Source organism: Penicillium alfredii (assembly GCF_028826965.1).
Source record: "Penicillium alfredii strain IBT 34128 chromosome Unknown utg000011l_segment0_segment0, whole genome shotgun sequence".
NCBI classification, from domain to species: domain Eukaryota; kingdom Fungi; phylum Ascomycota; class Eurotiomycetes; order Eurotiales; family Aspergillaceae; genus Penicillium; species Penicillium alfredii.
Window position 1 is genome coordinate 343544 of NW_026622708.1, and position 23536 is coordinate 367079.

General features: G+C 52.2%; 12 protein-coding genes across 12 annotated transcripts; 4 read left to right on the forward strand and 8 right to left on the reverse strand.

The window, feature by feature from the left end:
* Positions 1 to 467: 467 nt before the first annotated feature.
* NUU61_008557 (glutathione S-transferase family protein) lies at positions 468 to 1172 on the forward strand (the record flags this gene model as incomplete). The annotated part of the gene is made up of 1 exon (XM_056659082.1): positions 468 to 1172. One exon carries the CDS (start codon positions 468 to 470, stop codon positions 1170 to 1172), a length of 705 nt encoding a protein of 234 aa, XP_056507375.1.
* A 247-nt stretch (positions 1173 to 1419) lies between these two features.
* On the forward strand, positions 1420 to 1773 carry NUU61_008558 (uncharacterized protein; the record flags this gene model as incomplete). Its single annotated transcript, XM_056659083.1, has 2 exons — positions 1420 to 1564; positions 1634 to 1773. The coding sequence occupies 2 exons, from the start codon at positions 1420 to 1422 to the stop codon at positions 1771 to 1773; spliced, it is 285 nt and encodes a 94-aa protein (XP_056507376.1).
* A 259-nt stretch (positions 1774 to 2032) lies between these two features.
* NUU61_008559 (uncharacterized protein) lies at positions 2033 to 3448 on the reverse strand (the record flags this gene model as incomplete). The annotated part of the gene is made up of 2 exons (XM_056659084.1): positions 2033 to 3208; positions 3269 to 3448. The coding sequence occupies 2 exons, from the start codon at positions 3446 to 3448 to the stop codon at positions 2033 to 2035; spliced, it is 1356 nt and encodes a 451-aa protein (XP_056507377.1).
* A 446-nt stretch (positions 3449 to 3894) lies between these two features.
* NUU61_008560 (putative serine/threonine protein kinase) lies at positions 3895 to 6608 on the reverse strand (the record flags this gene model as incomplete). Its single annotated transcript, XM_056659085.1, has 3 exons — positions 3895 to 5730; positions 5779 to 6114; positions 6165 to 6608. 3 exons carry the CDS (start codon positions 6606 to 6608, stop codon positions 3895 to 3897), a joined length of 2616 nt encoding a protein of 871 aa, XP_056507378.1.
* Positions 6609 to 6744: 136 nt separating this feature from the next.
* On the reverse strand, positions 6745 to 7668 carry NUU61_008561 (uncharacterized protein; the record flags this gene model as incomplete). The annotated part of the gene is made up of 2 exons (XM_056659086.1): positions 6745 to 7411; positions 7466 to 7668. The coding sequence occupies 2 exons, from the start codon at positions 7666 to 7668 to the stop codon at positions 6745 to 6747; spliced, it is 870 nt and encodes a 289-aa protein (XP_056507379.1).
* Positions 7669 to 8466: 798 nt separating this feature from the next.
* On the reverse strand, positions 8467 to 9970 carry NUU61_008562 (uncharacterized protein; the record flags this gene model as incomplete). Its single annotated transcript, XM_056659087.1, has 3 exons — positions 8467 to 9323; positions 9403 to 9724; positions 9791 to 9970. The coding sequence occupies 3 exons, from the start codon at positions 9968 to 9970 to the stop codon at positions 8467 to 8469; spliced, it is 1359 nt and encodes a 452-aa protein (XP_056507380.1).
* A 472-nt stretch (positions 9971 to 10442) lies between these two features.
* Positions 10443 to 12577, reverse strand: NUU61_008563 (aminotransferase-like domain-containing protein; the record flags this gene model as incomplete). The annotated part of the gene is made up of 7 exons (XM_056659088.1): positions 10443 to 10700; positions 10791 to 11614; positions 11801 to 11968; positions 12024 to 12066; positions 12123 to 12154; positions 12203 to 12299; positions 12410 to 12577. 7 exons carry the CDS (start codon positions 12575 to 12577, stop codon positions 10443 to 10445), a joined length of 1590 nt encoding a protein of 529 aa, XP_056507381.1.
* A 662-nt stretch (positions 12578 to 13239) lies between these two features.
* Positions 13240 to 15235, reverse strand: NUU61_008564 (uncharacterized protein; the record flags this gene model as incomplete). The annotated part of the gene is made up of 3 exons (XM_056659089.1): positions 13240 to 14868; positions 14973 to 15095; positions 15149 to 15235. 3 exons carry the CDS (start codon positions 15233 to 15235, stop codon positions 13240 to 13242), a joined length of 1839 nt encoding a protein of 612 aa, XP_056507382.1.
* A 1075-nt stretch (positions 15236 to 16310) lies between these two features.
* Positions 16311 to 18673, forward strand: NUU61_008565 (IQ calmodulin-binding motif protein; the record flags this gene model as incomplete). Its single annotated transcript, XM_056659090.1, has 6 exons — positions 16311 to 16730; positions 16790 to 17095; positions 17135 to 17681; positions 17736 to 17867; positions 17927 to 18319; positions 18399 to 18673. 6 exons carry the CDS (start codon positions 16311 to 16313, stop codon positions 18671 to 18673), a joined length of 2073 nt encoding a protein of 690 aa, XP_056507383.1.
* A 495-nt stretch (positions 18674 to 19168) lies between these two features.
* On the forward strand, positions 19169 to 20735 carry NUU61_008566 (putative 2-methylcitrate dehydratase (PrpD); the record flags this gene model as incomplete). The annotated part of the gene is made up of 2 exons (XM_056659091.1): positions 19169 to 19499; positions 19579 to 20735. The coding sequence occupies 2 exons, from the start codon at positions 19169 to 19171 to the stop codon at positions 20733 to 20735; spliced, it is 1488 nt and encodes a 495-aa protein (XP_056507384.1).
* A 76-nt stretch (positions 20736 to 20811) lies between these two features.
* Positions 20812 to 22254, reverse strand: NUU61_008567 (alpha-ketoacid dehydrogenase kinase family protein; the record flags this gene model as incomplete). Its single annotated transcript, XM_056659092.1, has 2 exons — positions 20812 to 21982; positions 22052 to 22254. The coding sequence occupies 2 exons, from the start codon at positions 22252 to 22254 to the stop codon at positions 20812 to 20814; spliced, it is 1374 nt and encodes a 457-aa protein (XP_056507385.1).
* A 494-nt stretch (positions 22255 to 22748) lies between these two features.
* On the reverse strand, positions 22749 to 23153 carry NUU61_008568 (uncharacterized protein; the record flags this gene model as incomplete). Its single annotated transcript, XM_056659093.1, has 4 exons — positions 22749 to 22836; positions 22904 to 22972; positions 23034 to 23074; positions 23139 to 23153. The coding sequence occupies 4 exons, from the start codon at positions 23151 to 23153 to the stop codon at positions 22749 to 22751; spliced, it is 213 nt and encodes a 70-aa protein (XP_056507386.1).
* Between the last annotated feature and the right edge of the window lie 383 nt (positions 23154 to 23536).

The window sequence follows — 23536 nt, forward strand, 5'->3', positions numbered from 1 at the left end:
TCCTGTCGCATCACCGGTGGCCATGATGGCGTGCAGCTAAAACATAAATATGAGCTATGAGGTGCTTCGACTCTATCTGATGCCCGTAAATGAAAGTTTTAGACACGGAAACACTTGCCAATGATGGACAACATAAATGAAGAACCTCCCGAGCCCTACACTCCTTCGGATTAAACATCAACTTGATCGTAGCTGCGCAAATTTTGGATATTATCCACAGAAAAACACCAATTACCAACAGTGTATATCTATTTCCATATAAAGTGTTCCTTGCATAATCCGGATGAACATGATATGCGGATGGGATCAGTCGCGGGGTGAGTGGTGCAATAGATGGCGCGATGAGCCAGGACAACACATAAAAGACCACAACATACCCCTCAGGATAAGCATTTCAATCATCCTCAAACAGTTCAACCAACCAAAGAATACCCCGAAGAATACTTTAAACCCCCAAATCAACCACCATGCCAACCCTCTACAGCTACAAGGAATCAGGCAACAGCTACAAAGTGCGGCTCCTCGCCGCATTTCTCGAAGTCCCACTGGAAGTAATCGAAGTAGACTTCCTGGGCAATGAGCAACACGGCGACAAGTTCGTGGCAATCAACCCCAAGGGCGAAGTCCCGACCCTCGTCGACGGGAACCTGGTCCTGACAGACTCGGCGGCCATCCTGGTCTACCTCGCCGGAAAACACAGCGGCCCGTACCACGAAACCACTTCTCCTGGTTCTCGAATATCTGGCTGGTGGTCATCGGACGTTGTCGAACAGGCCCAGGTCACGGATTGGCTCGCCTTCGCCGCGAGCTGGGTGCAGTACGGCGTGTTCACTGCTCGGGCGATCCTCTCCTTTGGGGGGCCTTATAATGGTCTTGGTACTGCGAGTATGGAGCAGACATTGCGCGAGTCTCAGACTCGTGGGGAAAAGTCCTTGAAGGTTCTGGATCAGCGCTTGGCTCGGACTGAGTGGTTGGCACTGGGTCGCCCGACTATTGCCGACATCGCGGTGTTTGTCTATGTCGCCTTGGCTCCGATGGGAGATATCTCGCTTGAGCCTTTTGTGCATGTGCGCGCGTGGATCGAGCGCATCAAGAGACTGCCACGGTTTATTCCTATCGATGGCTTGGATGATCCGCTGTATCGGAGGAGGGAGTCTACAGGCAAGGCCTAGGTGGGAAAGGGTTATGGATATCTCCCACGAGGACAAAGATGTGGAACGAGCAACCTGGCTTTGCGGCGCAATTAATATAAATCTGCCGTGTTGATTCGCGGTGTTACCACGTCAACCCCACAGTTCCGTCATCGCTGGACGTCATCGTGCAATCTAAGGAATTAAGAAATATAAATAAACTGGGGATATCATACTGGCACTTGGTCTATGCAGCCATCTGAATCCTCAAGAATATTATCCCAACACCATGCTTCAATTTATCATCTATCTTTTTCTCCAACTTGCCCTTTTCGCCGCCTGGATCTCCGGTGCCCTAGATCCATACCAGAAACAGCTACAGGAAGTCATCCTCGACTATATGGGAGAGACAAAAGTGTCGTATGGATTGAAGAGTAAGCTCCACTTTCAATTGTTTGCTTTTGCCAGCAGAGAATCCAGTGTTGACAGCTTTGATTCAATAGAAAGCCTCACCGGGAAGAGGCTCACTGAGGAAGAAACCCTCCGCAAGATCCAGGATCAGCTGGGAAATCAACTGGGAGGAATCTTCGGGAAGGGAGGACTCGGCGAGGGACTCGGGTCTGTGTTGAGCAAGGGACTCTAGCTACACTAGATGTGATGAAGTGCGATATGAGAAAGGGAGATCAGAGCGGAGATATCGTTTTCTGGTTCGTTTTCTGTTCTTACCCCCTTTTTTGGTAATACTTGGGTGGCCATCCTCTCTTCCATAGATCAATCAAAGTATTTCGCCCAAGCACACAGATTTCGCCTAGTCATCGCACCCTTCAAACACACCTCAAACTCACCGCAGTTCCTGTGCACAAAGACAGTGATACCATACCAGTCATCTCATCCCAATCATCTCACACGCCTAGATAGATTTCATCCAAGACGGCACTGCAGAACGCCTGGTAGTACTCCGCCCCCTTCCACTCACTCCGATGAGACCGCAGCCCAACGGTCATCCACCCCTCAGCCCGAAGCCGCTCAATGCGCTGCTCCTTCGTCTCCTTCCAGAGCAGATTCCCAAACTGATCAATGGTCGGTTCCTCCTCGCGCCACGCATCAGCCTGGTGGTCCCCATTCTTGATGGGACTAAAGCTCCAGAACGAAGCCGAGCGCCGCATGTTGCGAGCACGGCGGGCGCGCTGCATCTCGGAGATCCGGACCACCTGCACCTGCAGCGAGGCAATGCTCGAGATGACCTGCGCGCGTAGGAACTCGATGCTGTTGTTGAACATTGTAATGGCTGCTGCGCGGGCTGGGGTGATGGGCTCGAGCGTCTTCTGCTTCTTCTTGTTCTTCTTCTTGGTGGGATCGTGTGCTGGCTTCTTGGTCATCTTGGTCGGGGTCATTCTGCCAGCGTGGTTCCTCTTCGGGGACGCGGTGCGCGGTGGGGAGGCCGCAATGATGCTTGCCTTGGGTGGACTTGCCTTTGCAGGGGAGATGTTCAGTCGGTTGGATGGGACGACCTTGAGGGGCAGTGGAGCAGGACGAGATCTGCCTCGTGCTTTCTTCGGCGGCGTCGGCGGCGTCTTCTCGTCATTCTCGTCGTTCGCCTTGGTCAATCCACAGACATTGATCTCTCCGGAGATCTTTCGGATGCGCAGAGGAGAGGGAATGAGGCGGTCCTTCTTCACGGGGTCCTTGGTGTTGGTCAGCTGCTTGACTGGAGAGAGCTTGATCGGGGATCGGGAAGAGTCGTTGTCTGAAATGAACGGGTCCTCATCTAGACCGAAGAAAAGAGAGCTGTCAATCATACGTGTGAGACTTTCGACCAGAGACTCAGATTCAAAGAGGAGCTCCTCTGCGCCATCACAGAAAAGCACAGGGTTTGTAGCGGGTGAACGAGGCACACAGGTGTTTGGTGCTGTGAGCGCAATGGGAGAGGGCAGAGCTGCACCGCAAGAAACAAAGTAGTCCAGCGCGGAACGGAGCAGAGAGATCTTGTTTCTGGAGTAGATGTGGGCAGCTCGACCAAGGAATTCGTAGGAGATGGCAGCATAGAAAAACAGATATGTTTTACAAATAGGATGGATCTATTTGTATCATGGTCAGCCAACCCCTCATCAAAGTAATAAAAAGAGACGAATACTCACAGGCTCAATGGCAGTTTCCAGCAGCTCCACAGAGCGATTGGCACATTGTTTGTACTGTCGTTGGAGGTAAAGGACCTTGACGTCTTTCAGCACGGACTTCCACTCCATCGGAGTGCGTGGCAGAACAGTGGACGGGAATTCAAACGAAGCGGTGAACGACATATTCGACATCTTGAGCATCGTGATGAAGCAAAAGGGTGACGTCACGTGTATTAGAGAAAGAGAGAGACGCGACGGTGCAAGGCAGCAAGACGCGTCGTTGGGATAGTAACAAGACACAAGATGACAGACGACCGACGGACTAGGCCGCGGAACTCGACCGTAGCCTGAACTTCATGTCAAAGAGAAAGCGTGGGCGTTTGTTGGTATATGCTTCGCTGCAGGTCAGAAAGAAGGGTATCCATAGATGATAACCCATCAACAAAGACTGCACTTCAAAGACTACACAGAGTTTGGGATGTTATCAAAAGCTTCGCTGCAACGTCTATCTTGCAAGACCCTCAATTTGCCCACATGGGTTATGAGTACAACACGAATTCCATCTAGGATAAAAATACCATGAATTCGAGGTTAAATTAAAGATCCAGTCGCCATCAATTACTCTGTCATCCACACGCAAGGTGTTTTCATGGAACTTTCTCAGCAGTGTGATGGACTCCATTCGTGTCATTCCCGATAGTAGCCCTCGACAAAGCCTCGCCTGTTGCCGAGAGGGATTCAAGAAAGTCACCGAGCAGGCGATCCAGCTCCGCTGTGACCACACTATCATCAGCACCTTCCATCAAGCTCTCAGCACGGGGTGGTAGAAGGTCCGGGAAGGGAATGGCGTCGGGATCTTCATCCGTCGTCGTGGGTTTTTGAGGGTGATCCTCCCGGCGTGCGGTTTGCAGGGGTTCATAAACAGGGGAGCCAGGCTCGGAGACTGGTCCAGAGGTGGTAGTGGTGGGGGTGTCAGGGACCGGCATGTCCGGCGGTAGCGACGGAACATTATCTGGAGAAATCACTTCTGTATGTTCTTTCCACAGCGGATGAGACTCCTCATCAGGTCCCGGTCCGTCGAGAACCCCGGACGCCTCGTAGTCGGGATATCCTACCGACTCCATCATGGCTGGGAATTCAGTATCGAAGAAGTGACCGTGGTGAAGAGAGGAGGCACCCTGGGGGGTTTCAGGGCGGTCAAAACGGAATGGATCATAGTCGGAGTCGGAGGCATTAGAAAGGTTAGATGCTGATGTCGAGGGACGAGAATCGCCTGGCTCATCTGTTTGCTGCTGCTGGAGATTAAGAATCGGCGCTTTGATCGTATCGTATCGCTCAGGTGGGGCTTGTTCTTGGCTTTCTCCAGACGATGCTCCCATGACCGGAAACGTCCACTCCATAGTGGCACGCTTCTCATCGTGAACAGGTTCTTCGTGAGCAGGCTCAGCTTCGGGGGCCTCTGTGGGTGTTTGTTTCTCTTCCTCTTCCTGTTGCATAAAAACGGGAAACTTCCAGTCCATGGTGGGCGGCCGCGGGCCGGACGGCGGTTGGAAGTCCTCATCTGCGGATTCGTTGTTTTCTGCTTCATTGTCTGGCGTATCGGGAATATCTTCATTTGAATTGCGGTGCGGGCGAAGACTCGTTCGGTTGGCACGGATTGTATTAGCGTCCGCTAGCTGGAAGGGCTGTGTGGCCGGGGCCGCAGCTGCGTAGTGAGAAGAATCGAAAGAGCCGATGTCAATGTCGATGAAGGTGGATGTCACAGATGACCGATCCGTTTCTGTGCGAAGGGGAAGGTCGGATGGTGTTGGACTGGGATCGATGGGCACGAAATCATTTTTCGTTTCGTACTTGTAACTCGGCTTCTCTCCATCAAAAAGCCCTTCCATTGCTGCAGCGCCTCGACGCACGCGCTCATCGAAATTCGCCTTTTGTTCGGGGTCCATTTCAACCTCCGAGGCGTCTTCGGTTCCCTCATGTTCGGGTGCCGGCGCCGGCGAATTGATCGCCTCTTCCATTTCAGCTAGAGAAGCTGCAATTTTGTCGAGATCAATAACTGAGAATCGTCGTTCGAAGCCATCTGTGGTACTGAAGTTCCAATCATCCTCGGACTCCTCGGTTCCGGGAAGTTCGGCTGCAGCTGCACCTCCGGGGTGAAACAATGAAATACGCTGGCCGCCTCGCTGTGACCATTGATAGTAGTTCCTGACCAGCTCGCTGACACATGATGTAGGATATTCTTCTTCGGTCTCTGCAATGTATGGGTGATTGAGGATGTCTGCCATCGAGGGACGAGTTGCTGGGTTGGAGTCGAGAGCAAACGCAATCAAATCCTTCAAACCCTGGCTGTATCTGTCGCTATCGAGTTTAGGAACACTGCGGTTGAGCTGTCGCCCGATTTGCATTCGCTCTCGTAGCCCAGAGTTGGGAGGATTCCCGGTGGCAAACTCGAACAGCGTGCACCCATAGGCCCAGACATCAACCTAAAATCATTAGTGAAAGACCTTCAGGATTAACAGGGTTGTGTGTACCTCGCTACTGTAGAGATGAGCTTCACGACGAGCCGCGAACATCTCGGGTGGCATCCAATGAGGCGTCCCGATCCATGTTGATCGTTTGTCTCTCTGGGATTGAAGAATACCAGCAACACCGAAATCACAAATTTCGAGTCGGCCCTCTTCGTGAACCAGGATGTTTGCAGCTGTGGAAGATGGGTTAGCATCAATCCCAGCCTCCAATTGAACAACATTACCTTTCACGTCGCGATGAATAATCCCAGCATCGTGTATGGCGCGCAGGCCAATGGCAAGCTCACGAGCGATTGGAATGATGAATCTCTCCTCCAGTTTGTCGCCCGTCGCACGCATCTGCGACTCGTCAGTAACAATATCAGCAGCCCAGAAAAAGAGACACCTACCAAAGTCCGAACGCTGCCACCGGGGCAATATTCGCAGACAAGCCATAGCTGAGAGTGGATAGAGATGGCTTCGATGAGCTCATTAATGTTCTTCGCCCCGGAATCTTTGACCTGCTTCATGACCTTGGTCTCGTGGATGAAATCCTTGATAGACTCATCTCGGAAATCGCGTAGCGAGTTGTAGTCGAGCAAGTCAATATCCAGCACCTTGATAGCAACCAACCGACCGCTTGGCATCTGTCGTCCCTTGTAGACACGCCCGTAGGCACCTTTCCCAATCAACTCCTCGAACTCGTACGGAGGTACATCGGACTTGGCACGACGACACATCTCCCTCACTGCCGCTCCCTGTTCACGGGCCAGCTTGATCGCTTCCGCTTTGTGCTTTGTAATGGCCGCCATCGCGGACGATGGGTCCAGCAAGCGGGACACGCGGGATTCCATTTTGAGAGGAATTTGGCCCTGTAAAGCATCGACAAATTAGTTCACTGGAGCAAATAGAGACGACAGCCCGATGCTATCTACTAAGACCACAAAAGAGCGGGGCGGCACCTACGCAAACAGCTCTCTATCACACTGGCTAAAGATTAACCTTAGCTCGCCAGCTCTTCAGAGTCTGGAGAGAGGGTAATCTAAACTTGGATGCAAATCCCGGCAGGGACTTGCGGCGGACTTTGGGAGATGGCAGAGGGGGGGGGGACGAAGGTGCAAGCGAGGTTTGAGTGAGGGTGAAGGTGTTGGGCCGTGAGAGAAAGGTGGTTTCGTCGGGGCCACTCTCGGAAAGGCTCTGGTGAACTACCCGGCTGTCGGAGTTCCCACTGGTTTCACGCGGCTCTCCGATATCGACCTTGCCATAAACGGAGAGCTGCAGGTCTTGCACAAGCCGCTCGTACGACTTGGCTTGGGAGCAACCGTGGGTCGACTGCTCCAGAGACAGTCTCAAGCACTCAACGAAAGAGTCTGTCTCACCAGGGCCGCTAGCGTAAATGGAGGGACTCGGCGGGCTGGTGCACCCGGCGTTGGCGGCACCCTCCAAGGGACTCGCAGGGATGAGGTTGCGAGAAAGCGCTGATTCGCCCTCGAGAAGCCCCAGCAGTTCAGAAATGAGCACACTCGAGTCAGTGGTGGGTTCTTCCCAGAGGTCACTGTTTTGCTCGTTGCAAAACTCTTGCTCGCTTTCTACACAATCACCAGCCTGGTAAACAAAAGGCTCAATGATCGGCAGGCGGACTCGACGAGCAGGTTGACTGAGTGAATCTACTTAGTCCAGGCAATACTCGAGAGTGAGATGAGCCACTTACCGGTGGTGACGTGAAATGACCGAGATAGCACCTCGGTTCTCTTTGGGGGGAGAGGGTAAACAAGGCTCACTCTCCGGTCCTTCACTGGACAGCTCAAGCAATAGGCTAGGGTCCGACAAGAGGCGCAGCACCAATTCCAGGTCCGCCGGCGGCAATCCGAGATCCTCGACCGGCTCCTGAACATCGGAAGTTTGATCAGCCATGATTCGGTCCGACAATGATGAAGCAGCGTTTCAGATGGGATGAATGATGATGTTGACAAGATGGTTGAAGAAGAAAGGATGCAAGAAGAGATGGAGTTCCAAATTAACTTACTGTTCGTCAATGTCGCGACGGCCGAGCTCTCAATTACATATGCCCGTCAGAACGTAACGCGCCGGTCACCAGCTAGTAGTTCTCAGCCAGTGGCTTCTGCTAGGGTCGCCTTGCCTCAAAAGCCAGTCACAGCTCCCTCCATAGATAATCAAAACCACTTGAAGCCCCTCTGTCTGCTGGAACTTTTGCAACTTTCAGATATTCGTTAGTTGTGGGGAGTGGACTAAAACGATGGATGTGATGGCGATCCGCGGTTGAGTTACGTCCATAGTCACGTGGTGCATAACAGCTATTCCAAAAAAAGGAAAGATGGGGGATCTAGAACCACGTGACACCGTTACGCCGCGCTACCTGATTTTGGGGATTGTGATTGGCCCATTCTGCAGTATGGCTATAAAAAAAAGATTTAAAGTAGTTGTATCTCATCATATCACTAGTCATGAATATTCATAGTCACAAGAGTACTGCCTTTGCCAGCCTAGGGGCTGATAATGATTCTGAAAGAAACTCAAACGGCATAGGAATTATAATGGGATCGGAAGAGTGCCTTTCGTCCCACACAGGATAAGCGTTGGTCACTGAATAGTAGGGAGGCTTGTCGATCCCCCAATAATTCAATAAAAGAATCAAGATACACCCTCATATGGCAGGAAATAGTTAAAATCATACACACACCAAGTGCTATTTCAAAGAAACATAAACACGCCAACAACAGCCGCTAAAAGGGCTTGCATCACACCGGGGTTTCCGTAATGCAAGGCAGCAGATTTCTCAGTGGTGGTCGCACTGGCACCAGGAACGGCATTTTTCCCAGTTGTGATCTCGACAATATCGTCCGAGAAACCAGTCCAGTTGCGCCTTGCCAGCGAGATCTCACCATTCTCCAGATCATAGACCGAGTAAATCAACCGTAGAAAGTTTGCCCCAAATACTGCACTCCCTTTGTGAAGATAGTCTTTGTTTGTGGCAATCCCCAAGTAGCAAGTTCCGTCCTCATATTCCGATGAACCATAGAGACTATCTTGTGTCATAAACACCCAGACAGGGAAATTGAACGTCGCAGCACCGAACTCGAATGTCAGCGTGGTGTTCAGCTCTGACGCATTGCACGGAATGGAGACCTGTCCCTTATCTGGGATATTGGTCACGCCGAGCCGGGCAAAGATATCGCGAGCAGCAGCTTCGGGCACATAGGACAGGGACATGCCGATGTCGAAGATGGCATCCTTAGGAAAGGTCTTTGGTGAGGCCGATGTGTCGTTGATTGCAAGGCCGGTCATGTTGACTCGGAATCCCTTGCGCGAGCCCGGAGGCCCGTCGACGATGGGAAGCGTGTGGAGTGTGCCCACGTACTTGGCCTTGTTGACGCCGCCGAAGAGAACTCTTCCGGCTCCGCGATGAGCAGTTGCTGGAGTAGGTCGGCCATGCGGATTCTCGATCCAGAGACTGAATGCTGGGGATTTGATGATATCTCCATCGGCCAGCGCTTGGGGCAGGGAGATTGAAGACGAGTTGTGTTCGCCGTAGCCCAGGCCGAGCACGTCTGTTCCAATTTCACGTCAGTATGCAACTTGTCTCTTCTCTTGGTTTAACCCTTTCCAGGCCTTGCTCAATTTACTGACTCGAAGTAACCCCGTCTCTCACAACCCCAAGCTTCATCGCATCCAGCTTGACATTGCCAATCGTCAGGGAATCTGTGACAAAGTCTCCAGTGACTCTGAAGGCTGAATCATTCACAGCAAAGCCAGAGCCAATGAACTTGGCACTGGTCGACTCGCTCCTGTTGTAGGCACCATGGCTGCCACAGGGCTTCTCATGTCGAAGCAAGTCGCAGGCGTGCAAATGGGCTGCCTGTATCCAGCATTCATTGCCGACCGTGTGGAATAAGACATTCAATTCCTGCGGGGGCGTGCCCACGCTGATATTGGTTTGCAAGAAATAGTCCTGTGAACACCGAGTCAGTTGCAGAGTTTTTAAGTATGCAAGGTTTCTGTTTAGGAAATCACATACACCCAAGACGCTCGTGTCGAGATCCAAAATATCCGCACGCGTCGACAGACGAGTGGCCCTCGGTGCGCGAGAACCGTGCTCGAACTGCACTTCGAACACACTGGGTGCATTTGTATTTTCCAGCGACAATGCACTGGCCAAGGGAATGCCCAGCAGGGCCAGCAGCGACCCACAGCGCATGTCGATCGTGTGGAGGTGGATGTATACGGGAGCAAAGAAGAGTAGGGATCAGCCACGCAAATTATTTTGAGCAGAAAGGCCAAGGTATTTATCGAGTCAGATTTGCACCCCTCTCAACGCTACTCTTCTTTTGCTGTACCCAAGACCCTTCATGTCTCACTTTTGCTTGGGTCCATTGGTGGGCGGACCCTGGCGCCGCGCTAAAAGAAGACCGGCACTTCGGCAATTTGGACTCTTTTCTGGTGTGTTCCAGTGAGCCACAGATGCGATGGGACTTACCCGTGGAACTGCCTGACTCGAAAAAAAAATAAATAAATAAGGGATTCCTGTGCCTGAGCCTGGAACGGTTCCATTTATGTACAATCTCTGCTTCGGCGGTGTCCAAATACATTTTATTTTGTGTTGATACCTCATCAGAATTATCAACAAGATATATTCAATGAGTTTCTATCCAAGAAAATCCTTCACATATTTAAAGATGAAACTGGACCCGCAGAGACCCTGCAAAACGCGAGATGGCCTCGGAGATCTTTTCCGAAGACGCAGCCGCAAAGGTGGCACGAAAGAACATCTTGTCCTCCACAACGGAGCTATCGGCCTTAAACCAGCTGCCGCGCGAGAGCAGAACGCCCTGGTCGACGGCAGACAGGAAAATCTCCTCTTCAATCGAGTCGCGGGTCTTGCCGCTAGCCAGGCCTGGGTGCTTGCGCCAATCGATTTCAATCCAATGCTATATCAGTGTCAGTACATGCGAATCTACCAACTACCAAGAGAGAATGGCAGAGAGGTGAATGGAATAGGAGATATAGGGAGCACTCACGAACATGCCGGCGGCGGGCGCCTTCCAGCGAGCGATTTCCCGGGGCATATGCTGCTCACACGCGTGGACCATTGAGTCGCGACGCCCAGTATATTGCATGCGCAGGTTGATCAGCCAATCCAAATACCCGGAGTGACCCCAGTGCTCATCCAAGAGCTTGAAGAGGACGATCTGCGCGATGCCACTAGGGTTCTGCGAGGAGACCTCGAAGTTGCGGACGAAGCGCTCAACCATCTGCTCCGAGGCCACAATCCAGCCAACACGAGAACCCGGCGAGACAACCTTAGAGAACGACTCGAGGCGGCACACACGGCCATCGACATCGAGGCTCAGATACGACGGGGTCAAAGACTTGATGAAGTCCTCGTGGGTTGCAGGCGGAGGCAGAGGTGCCCCACCCTCGCCGGCGTACGGCTGCATCTGCAGGAAGTAGTAGGGCTCATCTTCGACGATGTAGAGATCGTGCCTCTGTGCGACCTTGTATACGGCCCGACGGCGTTCGGCCGACTGCGTCGCTCCCGTCGGGTTCTGGCCGGTTGGGATCGTGTACAGCACGAAGGGCTTGCGCGCGCCTCGCGCTTCAGTGTCCCAGTTGCTCAGGAGGTCATCCATCGCCTCGGGTATCAGACCTTGGTCGTCCATGGGCACGGCCAGCGCTTTGATGCCCAGCGGGAAGGCGGTTTCGGCTGCACTGGCGAACGTATACTCCTCCATGATGATATAGTCTCCTCTCTCGCACAGCACCCGCAGCGCTGTGTCCCATGCGTAGGTGCTGCCGGCGGTCATGGTACAGTGCCAGTCAGCGTAGGGGGGTTGTGAATAATCTGGGGGAATGGTCAGTAACTATGCGACACTGCCAAAGATTGTCTCCCTACCTCAGTGTGTTCAGTAATGAACCGCAGTAGTTGAGCGGAGCCGGTAGCTTGCCCATAGTTCAGCGCAATCTCCAGGTCTACCAATTCAATCAGTCCAATCCAACCTAATCGAGTCGACGCAACACGGCCACATACCGTAGAGGCTGTTCCCTTCCTGAATATCATGCTTTCCAGCCCGCAAAACCGATCCTGACTTTTGCGTTTCTTCTGGCGAGAAGCCCGGGGCGGTGGGAACCTTGATATCGAGATGCTCGAAAGGGAAGTATTCCGGGGAGGGCAGGCCACCACCAAGGGAGATGAGTCCTTTCACGAATGTCAGCCAAGAAAGCTTCCAAATCACAAACCAGGAGGTCGATACCTGGCTTCTTCAAATATTGGGCTGCGCCTTTAAGAGTCGATTGCTACTTTCGCTATTAGTACTGCTCAACTCGCCACGGCAATTTGCGCCTATGCGAACCTTGCGAGACTTGGCTTCGACGGATAGACGATCTAAAGAAAGAAAACAATATTAGCACGAGCTGCACATACTTGTCATACCAAGCACAACATCTCCAGCGAAGGAAACTGTCTCCGCAACAGGATGTGGCGTATACTTACGGTCAAACCGCTTGGCCTTGGGCTTGGTATAGCAATTCTAGAACCCAAGACATGAATCAGCACCGTCTGAGTCTTTTCCACATCTTATCCCAATACATAAACCCCCAGCACTATCTCTCTAGCCATAAACAACCACAAATGTCATACCGGACTCTTGAACATGTCGCTACTGCACGCGGCCGCAACACCGGTGGGAATCTGAGCCATCTTGGCCCTCCACCCCGGAACGCCATTGACAGTTAACGGGTCCGGGACGGGGACAGCCGAGGTGTCAGTATCCCCCCTCATATCAACATCCAAAGCAGGCGGGCTCATGGTTATGGAAGCGGCGTGGTCTGGAGAAACGGGTTTCGGAATCTGTGTGCGTGCGTGGGGCTCGTAGATATGCGTGCTTTACGCTGAGATACAACTGAGTTCTGTTCAAGCAAGATCAAGTCAATGCGACAGCCAGAGGAGAGTATAATCGCAAAGAAAGAAGAAAGATCGGAAGAGGGTTGCGTGGTGGAGGCAAAAGAATTGGAGAGGCGATGGGCGGAATTTACAGCAGCGTTTACCGACGGGAACACATGACTCATCTCCATAGATCGCACCGCATTGAATGGCAACCCCAAACGGGCTATAGTCTTTTGGTTTTTGAGAGAGCGCATTGGGGTCAGTAGCTCTCGGGGGTTTCTGTTATCTAATGCGCCTCGTGCGTCGAATCGCGTTGCTTGTGCGATTGGCACCTTGTCACCTGTAGGGCGCGGGGTGCAATACACGGCGTTACCGCGTTTTATTGCGACTTGCGTTTTATTGACGCAGGCGATCTCCAATTACGGTAATACCGGGACAACAGCCCCGCGCATAGATAAGGCTATCGCCGGCATCGGCGCGATAAGCTTAATTGCCGTGTATACCGCGAGTGTATACTAGGAGTATGAAATGGCATGCATCATAAAATTTACTCTCCACCGTCTATCACTCCTGCTAGTAACCCCTCACGAGTGCTCCACATACTTTCCCATCATCCCGTCCAGCTGTGCTTCGAGAACGGCACCCTTTCCGCTCAAAACACTCTGGATAGCCTCGGGCAGCTTCTCCGCCAGCTCAGCTACAGTCGATGCTCTACCTGCCCACATCTCGCCGCCCGCAGCAGCCTTGGCAATTCCCGCATAGTCTGGCGTTGGAGCAAAAGAGATGTTAAGATCCTCGTTGGTGGCCCGGGAGCCATCGCCGCTCGGATGCACCAGCAGCATACTTCGCCGGGGTGCATTCCAGCCCTTGTTGTTGAGCACGATGGTCAAGACAGGGATCCCGTAACGGCGCGAGATCCAATACACCGAACCCGGGACGGAAAACAGGTACGTTCCATCGCCAACCACCTGGCACACAAACTTGCCTTTTCCAGGTCCCCCGTGGTGGACATCGCTGGCGAGCTTGATGCCTAGTGCTCCACCCCCTGACCAGCCCAGGCCCCCGCCTCCGCAGTTAATCCATGACTGCGGGAGGGTGGCGGCAATTTGATCCGCAACCGCGTGGGTGAGAGTCACCGACTCAATGGCCCAAATTGCGTCGTTGGGACAGCCATTTCGGACCTGTGCCATGAGGTACGAGACATTGAGTGGAGCCCCATCGCCGCCATCAGGGAGTGCTGCCAAGTCCGAGATCTCTTGTCGGCGCTTTAGATATTCTTCATCCCGCCGCTGGCCCATCGTAATGTTGTCCTTGGATCCAATAAACTGCTGTAGCGATCCGTTGGTGGCAACATAATCGTTGATTTGCTTGAGCGCAGTGGCAGAATCAGCCCGGAATGTAGCAATGGAAGGGATGTAAAACACAGGGATCTGCTGCTTCAAGGGATCAACGTCAATGTGAATGACCTTGGCCGATTCAGATGGCTTATACTGTGTTGGGACCCAAGGGACATCGCAGTCAATCACAAGAATGAGATCTGCCGTCTTGGTGAGATCATGACCTGCGTATCTCAACCCCAGCCAGCCAGGGTGGTTGGCAGGAAAACACATATCACTGCCGCCAGTGTCCAGCACGCGAATCCCCTTGAAAGTATTTGCCAGAGTAACCAGCTCCGTCACAGCCTGGGCCTGTCGACCTGTATATCCAACCACGACCATGGGATCTTTGGCAGCCGCCAGCTCAGCTGCAATCAATTCAACACCAGCAGCCGGCAATGCAGCTGGGGCCACAGGGCCCCAAACCTTCTGGTTTAGATGGTAGGGCTCAATATCTTCTTCCATGACCTCGCGGGCCCCGACCAGGTATACCGGGCCCTTGGGGTCACTGGTTGCGAATTGCAGGGCACGGTTAACCATCTGCTTCACGTTCTTCCCAGACTTCAACTCCCCTGAGTACCGACAGTACTGGGAGACGATCTGTTTCTGGTCTGGTACATCTTGAATCCAGTGAATGTATTCCGTACGCGAGCCTCGTGTCTCGCCCTCGATCGTGAACGGCGACAGGCCGGCAAAGATTAGAACCGGGGCGCGCCCGCACGAGGCATTGTGCACGGCAGCACCCAGTCCCTGTGTTCCCACATCGACATGAACGATGACTGCTTGGGGTTTGCCGGTCAAGCGAGCATAGCCGTCGGCCATGGAGAGGGCAACCATCTGCTCGAACGAGTAAGCGGGGCTCATGGACCACCGATGGTGACCGCACCCTCAGCTCGAAGGCAGATTTGGTGGGCCCAGCAATGGTGCCACTGCTGACGTACCTCATTGGGACAGGTGATGATCGTAGGAAATTGGTCCTTCCTCTCTTTCTGGCCTTTGACCATGGCCTCGAGAATTGAGGGGTGGTCGGACCCCAAGTTGACGAACACATGGGAGACGCCTCCCTGTAGGCGCTTTAGTATTGGATCTTTGCAACAAATATTGATTATGTACGCACCTCCCACAGCGCCTCAAAAAAGGCAAAGGATGCGGTATAAATCCTGGTGGTGGGTGAGTAATAGAGCACGGGAACGATGGGAAACATCCATACATATTGAACTAGAGTTTTAGTCCGTCTATCACGTATATCCCACACGAATCTAGGCAATGTGTTTGCGAAAGGAAAGATGAAAAGAACTTCTATGGCGATGAGGGGAAGGTCGGTTGCCGATAAAGCACCGCAATCCGGGGAAGCGCAATGCCCTCGGCGGCAAGTCCGATGAGGAGTGGGGTGATCGGAAAATAGTCTCCATCGAGTGAAAGATTCTTAAAATGTTCTTGTTTTTTTCTGTCTAAATTCCAGCTTATCGATGTGATCATCAGGCCTTTGTTCGTTTAGTAGTACGTGCTATAGAGACTTTCCATTTTCATGTTTGTCATATATATTTTAGGTATAAAATTCTTAGTTTGTCAGTTGCGATGCCTCTGCCTCACCCGATAGAATTCCAAGAAGAACACATCTCAATTATTCAAGCTAATTGTCAAACACAGCATAACATCACTATTGGAACCATTAAGGAGCCTACATTATGACCAATGTTTTGTCATCGGGTCTCCTTTCTGATTAGTTATGGATTATTTACCAGATATGCGGCTATATCACTCCTATAATGTCTGCAGCACATAAGCTTAATTAAAAGAACACCCGTAAATTATGCAATTTATACAGGGAGGAATCTTGCGACACTGTCAATATTAGCAAAATCGATCCCATTAAAGTGCTAGGGGGAAATATAGAGTAAGCATATCATTCCGAGTGGAACAATGTAATCTGTCGTAGTTCAGGAACTGTCAATTGATGATAACCTCTTCTACTATATGATGAAATTGATAGTTTACGAGGTTATCCCTCAGTCCGGCACAAAAACAAGCATTGGGGATCGTAAAGCCCGGGCATCCGATGACGTCGGAACACTCCTGGCTCCACAAGGCTGCCCAGGGCTGAGGTGTAATTTGCGTCTACGCGAATTCAAACCAGAGACTAAATCTTGGGAAATTAGGCATCACAATTCTCCATTCTCCATTTGAAGCTCTCGGCCAAACCTTTATTGGCTGTTCCTTGTTCTTGCAAGTTCTCGGTGCTATCGGCAAACACCCTCTACGTCATCACGGTGCCCAGCATGGTGCCAGAAATATATCACCCATGGAACACAATGGGAGATCATATTGTTAGATTTAATCTGACCAAAGTCCTGGGTGTGATATTAACTGCTTTGTTGGCTGTTTTGATTTCTCTATTTGTTCGTCAGCCCTTGAGCCCCAATCGATTTCGTTGCACTATGGTCCCATGGAAAGTGTACCGGTTCTGCCATGAGCCGCAGACCGTTACCTCGGAATTGGCACAGAACTCTGCTCAATGTCCGATGAAAACCTTTCATACGCTATACTCGGGCCACAATCACATCCCACACTCGCGAGAATATACCCCAGAAGAATCAGAGTCGGCCACAGCATCTGATTTCGAAGAGAAGGATGCCATTGAAAAGGCGCGAGCATGCGGATACTGGGGCTCAGCAGAGCCAAGCCAACTGTTTCTGCAGGTAAGATGTAAACTTTCTTCTGAAGAAGGAGGAGAAAGTCTCACAGGAACATCAATCAGATCTACCACGACGCACTATGCTCCTTGGACAGGAAACCCGAGTCTGCAGTCGTTTCTCCTCCCTTGATGGGAAGCCACGGCGTAGTTCCCCTAACGATCGTCGGCTCATTACCTGATCTCTGTCGCCATTTAGCAAACTGCATTGTCCGCGCCGAGCACGAGGTTTTCCTCGCTACCAACTTCTGGATCCATTCCGATGCATCGACGCTGGTGACGAATGCCATCCGCGAGCTTTCACGGCGCGCAGGCGAACGAGGCAGAAAGGTCATGATGAAAGTTATATATGACCGTGGAGATCCTCGGCAGGTGAGCTGCGCCTGAATACAACTCACCAATAGCAAACAGCAACATGATGAAGGCAAAGCTGATCCCAGCCAGGTTATGGATGACCACCTCAATGTCCACGAGGATCAATATACCAGTGAAAAAGTCAACCTGCCAGCTGCGCATGAAATTCCAAATGTTGATCTGCAAGTCATCAACTACCACCGACCCATTTTTGGGACCTTCCATGCCAAGTTCACTGTTGTTGATCGGCGTATTGCTCTCTTGCAGAGCAGTAATATCCAAGACAATGATAACCTCGAGATGCTGACCCACATTGAGGGCCCGATTGTTGATTCTTTCTACGATGCAGCCCTGCTGTCATGGGGGAAGCCGCTGGATCCTCCTCTCTCGCTGATGAATTCTCCGGCTGCATCCAACCCGATCCCTTGCAAGGAGTATCAGCCCAAGGATACATGCCCAGACAATGTTCCTGAACAACTTGCCGAACATAGTATAGTTTCTCCGCACTATGACACAGATTTTGAACAGGAGGCACGGCGAGTCAATCACAGTATTCAGCCGCGGGGCGAAGAAACACGCACCCAGGCCGTGACTCGGCACCTCAGTATGCCCTCAGTGAATCCACAGTTCTATAATAAGAATTCTAATCAGGGACCAGACACAACCATCCAGACCGAGACAACTGGAGATGCACCAGAGAGTGACCAGGAACCACCAATGACTCCCTATGTCGTCTCACCTGCACATGAACCCTGCGCCATGGCACTGGTGAATCGAGAGCCATATGGAGGTGAATACTTTCTCGTCATTATCCAAATAAATCCAATACTAAGACCTATATGCATCAAGCCCCCAACCACAGCAGCGTCCACACCCCTCAGAACTCAGCATTCCTCTCCGCAATCCAACACGCGCAACACTCCATCCTCATTCAAACCCCAAACATGAACGCCGAGCCCCTCCTAGACCCGCTGCTTGAAACAGTACGTCGCGGCGTGGTCGTCTCCTGCTACCTGTGCCTAGGCTACAACGACGCAGGCGAACTGCTTCCCTTCCAGAACGGGACGAACGAGATGATCGCCAACCGGCTGTATAATTCACTCGCCTCTGAAGAGGAAAAGTCAAGACTGCGCATATACTATTACGTGGGCAAGGACCAGACAGAACCTATCCACAACAAGTTCAAGCGTCGGAGCTGTCATATTAAGTTGATGATTATTGACGCGGCAGTTGCTATTCAGGGTAATTTCAATCCTTCATCCTGCCTTTGTCAGTTGGGATTCTTGTTTACGGTGGTGCTAATATCCATGCTTCGTTTCAGGGAATGGAAACCTCGATACTCAGTCATTCTTCCACAGTCAGGAGATCAACGTCCTTCTTGACTCGCCTCTCATCTGTCGGACGTGGATTGATGTGATCAATCGCAATCAGAATACTGTCAAGTACGGTGGGGCATGCACCAAAGATGGGTGCTGGCATCATCCTGAGACGGACGAGATCCCTCATGGGTCCATTGGAATAGATCCAGGCCGCTTCAGTTGGGCCAAGGGCATTGTAGGCGCCGTACAGCGGGTCAGAGGAGCTGGTGGGTTTTGAGAGCGAGAGAGAGAGAGAGAGGAATGTTGAAAATGCCTGGTATAGATCTGCAGTCTTGTGGTTATATACTGGGTATACCTGACATGGTAAAAGGCATGAGGTAAGAAGATCAAGATACTAAGGAATTTCAAGTAAATTATTCTCATACAATCTACCTCCATTAGGCTCTAGTTAATAGAGAAAATAGTATCCCCAGACTAAGACAAACAAGGATTCGCTCCACGCCACCGAATAGCTTCACCCTGTACTACAGACAACACCGAAAAGACCACCAAACAGAGCAGTAACATATTGCTCGAGAACACCACGCCACACAGCGTACAACCCGGCAGATTCCGGGAAATCATACGACGCCCTGTACCACACCAGGAATCCGCCGACACCCCCCAACCCAACTGATAAAGCCGCAGTAGAGCTTCCCCAAAGAAAGAAAGCAACACCAAAGTTGCCTTGCTAACCGTTCAAGACTTTTTACACTCGCACTCATTCACTACCATGTCGCGTCCATACGACCAACCAATCACCGACATCGCGCACTACATCTTCCACTACGAGGTCGACAAAACCGACGATGAAGTATGGCAGTGTGCGCGGACGGCTCTTCTCGATGCGATGGGCTGTGCCATCGAGACGGCAGCAACCAGCGCCGAATGTCGAAGTCTACTCGGCCCCGTGGTTGCGGGCACAGTCGTCCCCGATGGATTCCGGGTGCCGGGCACAGATCTGCAGGTTGATCCCGTGCAGGGGGCATTTGATCTGGGGGTTTTGATTCGGTACTTGGATCATAATGATGCGCTGGGTGGTGCGGAGTGGGGACATCCTTCAGGTATGATATGCTCGCGCTCTACTGGGAATATATAGGTCTTTGGTGTATTGTGTGAGTGTGGAACTAAGAGGCATTGCAGATAACCTCGGTGCCATTCTGTCTGTTATGGATTGGCTATCTCGGGCATCTGCGTCTGGACAACTCCACCGAGGACCGCCGCTGACGATGCGGACCCTGCTGCTTGCATTGATCAAGGCGTACGAGATCCAGGGGTGCTATCAGATCCGGAACGCTTTCAATGCCTTCGGAATCGACCATGTAGTGCTAGTCAAGCTTGCGGCGGCTGCAACAGTCTCCTGGTTGCTTGGGCTGACTGAGGAGCAAACGAAAGCAACCATTTCCCACGTGTGGATGGATGGCCAGCCCACCCGAGTTTATCGCTCTGGTGCCAATACAATCCCGCGGAAGGGGTGGGCGGCAGGGGATGCGTGCAGACGAGCTGTGCAGCTGGCTCTGCTTGTACAGGCAGGTCAACCGGGGGCACCAGAGGCATTAACTGCGAAACCCTGGGGCTTTTTGGCGCGGACATTTGACGAGGCGGGGTTCGAGCTGCCTCGGTCATTCCAGTCGTGGACAATCCGAAATGTGCTTTTCAAGACCATGCCCGTGGAAGGACACGGGATTGCAGCCGTGGAAGCAGCCCTGCTTCAGCTCCGACGGCTGCAGCAAAGTCGATGGTCGGTGAACCACATTACACGGATCGATCTGCGAACGACTGCTGCGGCTGATCTGATTATCAACAAACAGGGCCCTCTGCACAATGCGGCTGATCGTGACCACTGTATTCAATACGTCGTCGCCTTGGCTTTGCTGAAGGGTCACGCACCCGAAGCCGTCGACTACTTGGATGAAAGCGAATGGGCAACCAGTGAGGAGTTGGCATCTTTGCGCCAGAGGATCACCGTCTGTGCCGATACTGAGCTCACTCGGGGCTATCTCGACCACGACGAAAAGAGCATCGGCACAGGAATGACAATTTACCTCGATGACGGGTCTTTCTTGTCGGAGATTGTGGTCGAGTATCCCGTGGGGCATGTGCGAAATCACCAAACCAGGGGGGTTTTGCAAGCAAAGTTCATGCGGAACATGGAACGCTTGTTCTCGCCGGAAGAGATCTCTCGAATCGTCAAGGCTGTCGAAGATGACGAGATGCCGGTCAAGAAATTTGTGGATCTGTTCGCTCGCCCATCGACCGGGCAAGACTGTGAATCTGGAGCATCCCTCGTGCCCACATGAAGAAAAGGTATGACAACCAACGCAAATCGCACGTTGAAAAGGTCAAGGTATTTTTTTTTTCGCAGTGATATATTCTTCAATCAATTTTTCCAACTCCCTGCAGAGTCAGATAAACGTCTGTGCCCCATCCCCAGAGGCTCTGCATCGCAATGCTGCCACCGAAATACTCTGCGTAAGCTCGACTCAATGGTAGCCCGTAGCCAAGACCTGCAATGGTACTCAAGTGGCCACCGCTGGCAGAGATAGTGTTGAGAGCATCCATATTGCCATTCTCCGAGCCCTGGAAGTCCATATCCGAGAAGGTGGTGAAGCTATAGGACCAAATATGGGGCAAGACCTCGGGTGGAATGCCACCACCTCGATCGCGGATGCGAATTGTGATGCTCTGGGAAGAAGGGGTCGAGTACCCGATCGCTTCATTCGTGTTTGCTGTGTCATCGCCTGAATTCAGCTGAAACCCCACGTCGGCGTCTTCCTGGATCGGGTGCTCGTTCCCAGGCACGTCGGGGGCGGCGGCAATCGTCACCTCAATGGGCTCGCGCTCGTTCCCAGACTCGATGGTCGCCCGAAAGGCGTTTTTCAATAACTCCGTGATGATGTATTCCACATGCACTGGGACATGGGCAAAAGCGGCCTCGGGCTGGCCGCCGATCTCCAGACGCGGTCGCACTCCGTACTTCAACTCACAAATCTCCCCGACAAAGTCTTCACACAACCGGATGATGCGGGCCGGCTGCAGAGCAGTATCAATTACTCCGATGTAGTTGGAAGGGATCGAGTCTCTGGCCGAGGCATGGGTCTGCTCGGTCGGATCCTCGTTGATCGGCTGCGAGGCAAAATGAAGGGCCAGATGTTGCTCTGCAATCAGACGGGTGCCAATACGCGCTCGCAGATGGGTGTCGAGGAAACGCGTTACGTCTATCGGACTCACGTATTTTCGGCACTCGAGAAAGCCACGGGCAAGCGTCGGAATCGTGTTTGCATGAGTGTGGACGAGATCTGCCAGCACATCTCCAAATTGGTGCTCCTCCTCGAGAGTCGTAATCTGGCGCTGTTGGTAGGGGAGAAGGGTCGACAATGAGTGAAGGTAGTTATCATAGATTTTGGATACATGCGGGTTAGAGACAACGATGAATGGGAGGTTTCGTAATGCTTGGATTCGGGACGCCAGTCGAGCCGGAAGCAGAGACAGGGTGAAATTGGCCGAGGCTAACAGCGCATCCTTGGATAGCGGCGGTCGACCATGTCTAATGATCACATTGAATTGATCAGAATCGGGCTCTTCGCAGAATATTTGTGGGGGTAAGTTCACTCACTTTAGCAAATCCGCAAGGGTTAACGGTCGACGAGGACTGGCGGCCAGCCGGGCGACCTCATCGTTGGCTACATCGGTGCCGGAGGGGTGGATGATCCAGTTGCGATTGGATGCTGATGTGGTCGAAGATGCGAAGCGTATACCTGCGATCAGTCGCCTATTTCTACCTCTGAATGGCAGAGTCTGGAGTCTTGAGGCAGCCATGGTGCATGGTTGGGGAGAGTCGAGAAGGAAAGATAAGAAAACATTCGGGCGGTGGGCCGATGATCTGCATTTTGCGGTCAACGCATATCCACGGGCTTTGCACTCTTGTCGTTGCAGATGACCATGAGGTATGCTTGTTCGTCAGCATTTGCCTAAGTGGTCCCCTTGAATATTTCGAGTAAATACCGGGTCTTTCATGACCTTGGAGAGAATAATATCATTGGGCAACGGAAACAATCTCCGATTGATCTACTCATCTACAGTGCAAGGCAGATTCAGTTCATATCGAATTGTGTCGTTAGAAGCCTGTTCTCCCGAAAGGCTGATCATAATCTATACAGAACATGGCGGATGACGGCAGAGTGCCTGCCCAGGTGGTATCAAATCATCGTGCTAAAGCAAACCCCCCGCAATCCCAGTCGAGTTTCCATTCAGGCGATCATCAACGGATGATTGCAGCGAAGACGACCGTGGTCGTTCTGGCTAGGAGCCCCCTACTGGGTCTTAACTTCGCCATCCTGCTCGACGTGGATGTGGTCGGTGGATTCGAGCGATTCGACGTGGCCCTCGGGGTATTCGACGCTGTCCGTAGAGTGGGATTAGTATCTCAGTAACTCACGGTCAACTGGCTCCTGAGTGGAGTACTTACGTGAAGCCCTTGATGAGGCTGTACTCGTGTTTGATGACACCTCCCTTCTCCTGGGCGGTGCTCTTGGCCCTGGATAAGTGAAGGCTGGTCAGTACTGGCAATGGTCCCACAAAGACCACAAGAGACTCACTTCTCAAGCTCCTCGAGGGGAGCGTCCTTCTTCAGAGTCACCTAAGGTGCCAATTCGCAGATTGTCAGACCGAGACTGGCAAGCTATGAAGCTGGAGCTACTCACGTTGTAAAGAGGCATCTTGGCTGGATGAGCAAAGCGTGTGTGGAAGAAACGAAGAATGGTGGGGATGTGGTGAGGGAGGGAGTTGGAAGGTGGAAGTTGGAGATAAGAAGCGGAGTTGGAGGGGGAGGGGCGTTTTATATGATAAGAGAGAGGGGGGCGTTGCCTGACGCCATCCGCTTAGGTACCTGGGGAGCTCTCAGCGCGTCTCCAAGGTGACCCCCGCGTGGAGATTGCCGACTGTCTTCAGCCTGTCTTACTCTTGTTGTGTGTGACTTCTATCAACCCTGTGTCTACCTAGATCGGGTCTTTAGTTCTATGAGTGAAGGTCAATTCTACGAATGCGCCGGTACGCCCCGCGTACTCAATAGGTGGCCTAGCGAGGGGACCTCGAGATAGTC